Source organism: Typopeltis vanoorti, chromosome 22, assembly GCF_054136105.1.
Source record: "Typopeltis vanoorti isolate ZY-2024b chromosome 22, IOZ_Tvanoo_1.0, whole genome shotgun sequence".
NCBI classification, from domain to species: Eukaryota; Metazoa; Arthropoda; class Arachnida; order Uropygi; family Thelyphonidae; genus Typopeltis; species Typopeltis vanoorti.
The window spans coordinates 12,270,061-12,276,724 of NC_143570.1; the positions used below are offsets into that span (position 1 = coordinate 12,270,061).

At 37.0% G+C, this 6,664-nt stretch overlaps 1 protein-coding gene across 3 annotated transcripts in view; it reads right to left on the reverse strand.

Moving 5' to 3' along the window:
- Positions 1-5,100, reverse strand: part of Gos28 (golgi SNAP receptor complex member Gos28) — a 167,909-nt gene extending 162,809 nt beyond the window's left edge. For all 3 annotated transcript variants that reach the window (XM_090412004.1, XM_090412003.1, XM_090412002.1), the window contains exon 1: positions 5,028-5,100. In XM_090412004.1, the coding sequence (XP_090268130.1) occupies positions 5,028-5,064 (37 nt within the window). In that variant the 5' untranslated portion in view covers positions 5,065-5,100. The remainder of the gene's footprint in view (positions 1-5,027) is intronic.
- Between the last annotated feature and the right edge of the window lie 1,564 nt (positions 5,101-6,664).

Consider the following 6,664-nt stretch of genomic DNA (forward strand, 5'->3'; position numbering starts at 1 on the left):
CCCCTAGACCCACCCCTATCTTGACGCCTTACACTAACCATCTCAACCCCCCCCCCTCTAAAAGCTCTAGTTTCCCTGATTTTGCACATCTACTTTCACTTCATTCAACAACAATTTTTACAGTCACCAAACACCAAATCCATTCAGATGCAAACCATCCTTGTAGAAGTCCTTTCACCCATCAAACTCCACACCACTCCTCCTGCATAACTTACACATTGAGTCATTCACTATTATAGCCCTCCTTCTCAGCTCTACTCTGTCATAATGTGGCAACAGACTATCTCAACTCTTTTCTTTTGCTACCTCCAGTAATCCTTTCAAGTCCTCTCTCATGCCATACTTTTCTATTTTTAAATCATTCATTCCAGACACTACATTTTCATTTCTTTCACCCCACGCTTTTGTGCTCTAATAGCCTCACCAACATCATTAATTTTTGTGCCATTTGCTAAGAGGTTGCCCTCGCTTCACCATGGGGCATGAAGACAGATATTTGGTTATAACAGCAAAATGTAATCAACATGCCATGGCAGGTCAGTTTGCAAGTAAGCTCCATTCACATACAGGTATGCAGATATCTTGACAAAATATGGCAAGATGTCTGCAAGAACTAGGCCTACGTGCCTAAAGGCCTGTAGTCTGTATCCCTTTATCCACGGCTCATTATAGAGCACATTTTCGGTGGTGTTGCATCCATAAAAATTGGACAAGACACCAATGGGCTAATGTACTCTTTACAGATGAGAGTCGATTTAGTCTTTCCTTCAATTCTAGACGACACTTAATCTCGTATGAAAGTGGTACTGCCTAACATCATGAGAGGGATTTCATGATTCTTGAAAGAGATAGACATGATGGTGCTGATGTCATGGTATGGGGAAGCATTATGCTTAATGGACACACCAATTTACAAGTGCTAGTAAAAGGGCCTATGACTGGTGAACAATATTGCAATGAAGCTCTTCAATGTAGCGTTCAATTGTTCTGTGATGCTGTAGGCAAAGAATTTATTCTTATGGATGACAATGCCACACTACATCGTATATCAGCTGTGGAGATAGAGGATAATCAAATTGAGTGGCCAGTATGCTCCCCCAGACCTCAACCCCAGAGAACATGTTTGGGACAGCAATAGGGAGTCGCATTGCTGCTCGAAAACAAACAAGGCCTTATCCTTACTTTGAAGGAGTAGGCCAGATTGCCTCAAGAATTCTCTTGAATCACTTGGTGTTAAGCACAGTATGACATTGTGAGAGCTGCATCGCAGTTCAGAGTGGAATGTTCCATACATGTGTAGTCATGACTACACATGTATGGAAAATTATTATGTGTAGTCATGACTCATGCAGTCAAAACAATTATTTATTATGTGTAGTCATAACTCATTTTTTCAGCCTTTCTCTCACATGTTGTTAGTTGAAACACTTGATACCTTCGATTGCAATTACTGAAATGTATTGGAATTTAATTTGTATAAAATTTATAACACATTTTTTGTGTAATATAATTTATTAGTATGCTAGCAATAAACTTATGCCCATATTTGGCTGTAAGTCATGAAAATGTTTTCATATATATGTAAAAATGTAGTTCATCCTTATAGCCAAATATGAACCTAAGTTAACTGCTGTTGGAAGTTTTTTTCCCACTTGGTTAGACTATAAATTATATATATATTTAGTTTAATCCTTTATCCAAGTGTAAGCAAACAAAGTTTGCGCCTGAAGTATCTTCAGGACTGGGGCAACTCGTGGCAAAGGTGGACTAAGTTCTCATCACTTTTCTTAGTATCCCATAATGCAAAGCACATCTTGCAGACATGTATAATGCTATGCATTATGGGAAGGGTCACTACCCAGACCGGTTTCGACCTTTATTGAGGTCTCTTCAGTGGGAGCCAGACCCAGATGTGATACCAAGGTTGAAGCAATGCAGAGGTCATATTTCCATATGCCTCTGAGTCTGGCTCCCACTAACCTCAATAAACGTCGAAACCAGTCTGGGTAGTGACCCTTCCCACAATGCATAACATTATACATGTCTGCAAGGAGATGTGCTTTGCATTATGGGATGCTAAGGAAAGTGATCAGAACTCAGTCCACCTTTGCCACGAGTTGTCCCAGTCCTGAAGATACTTCAGGAGCAAACTTTGTTTGCTTACACTTGGATAAAGGATTAAACTAAATATATAATTTATAAGTTAACTGCCAGCATGAATGAATAAAGAGGCAAACTTGGATATCTTGTAATGTCTCAAAGACATTACTAGATGATTTCATGCAGGGAAGAATTATTGGAAAGCTTAAAGGACACCAGTGTAGTACACATCAATGCTACACTGAATATTTTACAGCTCAAAAGCCTAGTCATGCCCAACATGGAACTGAAAATAAACACAGCAACTAATGTTTTGAGGCTCACATTCTCTATAAGCAATTTTGAATATGAACTTCTCTTCAAAGAATGTTGTGAAGCAATGTTATGCCAGTGTTATGTCATATCATGTACTATGTTTGTTATGTCATATCACGTACTATGTTTACGTGTCATATCACACTATATTCTTTTGGCTGGTTTTGCAGGATGAAAAACCAAACTTTCAAGAAGGAAAATCCTCCCCTTTGTTTAAGACTACTAACTCACCTTCAAATGAAAAAAAAAAAAAAAAAAAACCTTACAAAAGTTCATATCTTTATAGGTATTATTTCTGGGAAAATTCCCACGTTACTCCTCTGAGTCAATATTATTTTTATGGCTATTTAGCCGATTTTTGTTTAGGAGTGCCCCTTTCTTTAATGTCATTGGCTTTTTATTCAAATTTTAGGGTATTATTGATGTTTTACATATACAGATATATGAAGAATATGTATAAATGTATAAAAAAAAAATTCTATTATTACCCCCCCCCCTCCCAAAATATTCTCTGCCCAACTTAATATTAAAAAAAACGGGTTTTTCTAAAAGTTCACATACCCCCTTGCCTCACCAATAATTCTCCCACATTTCAATACTCCCACTTTTTTCAACCCCTCCCCCTTCCTTTCAATTATACTTCCTTCCTTTAACAGCAGATGAACGTATATCGCCATATGCCAGGATGCCACTGAATAAGAAGACAGCCAACAACATCCTACAAAGGTATGTCCAAATTTTTCCTCCTACATATTCTTCATATACGTGTCTATATAAAACATCAGCCAAAGTTCATGTTTTTTGTTATTGGAAAGTCCATCCATAAATTCATTCCTTCTAGGATAAAAAAAAACCTTTACTAGAACATTTTGAAAATGAGTTGACTAATCTTATACAGAGGTGGTTTAGTTTTTCCTCCTTCAACACAAACTGGCCAGTGAATAAACACAACTCACATAAATATAGGACACAATATTAAATAGGTTTCATTGTAGCTTGGCTGCGACAGGCCATTGAACATAACACAACAAAGATAAGGCTTAAAATATTAGAAGAGAGAATTACTATTCCTGTTTTTATATACAAGAAACTTAAAAAACTAAAAATAAAAAAGCTTTAATTTTAGAAGTTTTAAGAAGTGATATGTGATAACTTCAGCAGTTATGAGTAACTTCAGTTTAAAAGCTCTTAAAGATTTCTTCATGTAGTATAACATATGAATCCAAGTCTTTCTAACCAGTAACTGCACTACTTAGATAACATACACACTTTATACATTTAGGTTTCCACTTGATTCTGTTAAAAAAAAAAAATTGAAACAGTGCTACCAGATCCAAAGTCTCATAAAAGTATAGACTGACTGACCAAGTGATGGAAGATGTCAGAACAGTGGGGTATCAAACTTGAATAAATTCAGTATGGACAGTCTGCCTAAGGAAACTAAATTTGTTGAGTCTACCTGGTAAGTACAACTGACAGGTAAGTTGCCCTTTAACTATAAAGCAATAATAGGCACACACAAAACCATCTCACAAGTTGTACCTTTTAAACAGTATCATGCTAAGAACTTCAGAAAGAGTACCAATCACTTTTGAAACAGAGATAAAGTTATTATTCCTCTTTATAAGGCACTGATACATCTGCACTGGATTACCATGCTCAGGTCTGGTTGAGTGGATTCCTTGGAGATGAGAAAGTGATAGAGACGATTCAGAGGCAAGTGACCAAGTTGGTGAGTGGTCTAAGGAATGCTCCCTATGGTGAAAGATTGACAGTTTGTATGTTGCAGAAGTTGGTTGATAGGTGAAGAAGGGGGGGGGGGTATGATTGAAACATTAGGATTGATACTAAGGAAATAGTTCAGCAGTTGGCTAGTGGTGGGAAAAAAAAAGGGGTCATCCCTGAAAATTAAGTAAGATTGTGGTTAATATAGGGTATGAGGACAAGAAATGTTGGTTGGAGAATGGTGAACGAGTGGAATGCATTGCATCATTCTATATCTGTTGTGAGTGCTTCATCTGCCAATGACTTAATGTACTTTTTAAAAACAGCACCATGCTAAGCACTTTTGAAACAGAGATCAAGTAGTTATCATTGTGTGGATAGTTTGGGTTTGTGGCAGTGAGCCTTCAGACTCTGTGGAGATGGCTGTATAATAATAATAACTTCTGTTACAGAAGTTATTATTATTATCTACTCAATTTATCTATTTGGAGTGTAACCACAAATAGACATTAATTATTATTCGATCTTAGTAGGGTTTAATGAAATGTTGACTTTATAGCTACTTCTTTATTATCATCAAAGCTTCACTTTGTGGGTTTCTAACATGTGCTTAGATGCTAAGTGAATAAAGCCACACAGAAAAGGGAAAATGAACAGAAAGAACTTATCAAACCATCGTGAAACAATAATGGCCTAGTATCCTCAATTCCATATTTCAAAAGGGAAAAAAAAATACAAATTTTCGATGAATATATACAGAAATAAAACTTTACGGTCCCATTAAACGCGCAACCGATTTACACTAAATACATTCATTATCCATTGGTTAGCAATTTATCGAGAGAAACCATATTTCACTATTTCGAAAATGTTTTCATTTTGTTTACCTTCCCACTGATTTCCCCTAACTGCCATCTTCTCCATATACAAAATAAACCCACGTCAATTAATAGACTACCATTGAAAAACATATATATATAAATAAGAACGCCACCATTCGACAAATTAATATATTCATAATCCCCAAAAGAAATGTTTATTTATTTAACAAAAATGTATTTAGTTAAAAATAAATTTTAAAATATAGCTGAAGTCCAAATATTTTTATACACAGCACACTGAAGATAGAAGTCTTTGTTTACATTAAGCCAAAGCAGCTACAGCTATGAAAACTAGTAAACGTTTTTTAATTTTAATAAATAAATAAAAATAAATCCTCTTATACCTTTTATTCCACAAAGAAAGTAGACGGAGCTACTCTGGCCTTAACTAACATTTATGAAGATAGATGGGTAGCCAGTGTCCATGTGCTAATTCTTCACTGATTAATGTCAACTTCACTTGACAGGATTCCACATGGAATTCTAATCAGTAAATTGCAGCATATGGGAATGGACATAGGGTTGGTGAGATGGATAGGAGGGTGGTTGACGGAGAGATATCAGAGAGTGGTTTACTCGGGAGTAGAGTCCACAAGACGGCCTGTGACTAGTGGTGTGCCACAAGGATCTGTTCTTGGACCATTGCTGTTTAATTTGTTCATAAATGATATAGGAAATGATCTGAGAGGAACAGTTCATTTGTTTGCGGATGATGCGAAGTTGGGTTGGGCAATAGTGTGGTAATGGGAATGGACATAGGGTTGGTGAGATGGATAGGAGGGTGGTTGACGGAGAGATATCAGAGAGTGGTTTACTCGGGAGTAGAGTCCACAAGACGGCCTGTGACTAGTGGTGTGCCACAAGGATCTGTTCTTGGACCACTGCTGTTTAATTTGTTCATAAATGATATAGGAAATGATCTGAGAGGAACAGTTCATTTGTTTGCGGATGATGCGAAGTTGGGTAGGGCAATAGTGTGGTAAGAAAAGCAAAAAAGGATTACGAAAGAACATTGGCCATGCAGGCTATAGAGAATCCTAAACAGTTTTTTAGATATGTAGCAAGTAAAAGGAAAAATGTACATGGCAGATTGATTTTAAAGAATGCCGATGGTAGGGAGGTAACTGAATCAGTTGAGATAGTTGAGTTACTGAGTGAGCACTTTGCAAAAGTATATCATACAGGTGGTGACATTGCAGAAACGAATAAACCAGTAGATTATACGGGAATTGTGGTTAATAAAGTGAAGGTGAGTAGTCTATTGCATAACCTCAATGTCAATACATCTGTGGGATTGGATGGTATACCAGCTCGTGTTGTACGAGAAGCAGCTAAAGAATTGTCAGTACCCTTGACCATTTTGTTTAATTTGAGTCTCGGGTCTGGGTTAGTCCCAAGCGGGTGGAAAGAGGGAAAAATAGTTCCACTGCATAAAGGTGGTTCCAAGACTGCTGTAGTAAATTACCGACCGATTAGCATATCAGGAATCATTGTCAAGGTCTTAGAGAAAATAGTCAAGAGGAAAATACAAGATTGGATAGAAGAAAATGGGATACTGTATCGGGGACAGCATGGTTTTGTGAAGGGTAGGTCATGCCTCAGTAACTTGCTCACGTATTATAACACAGTGACGGCTGAACTGG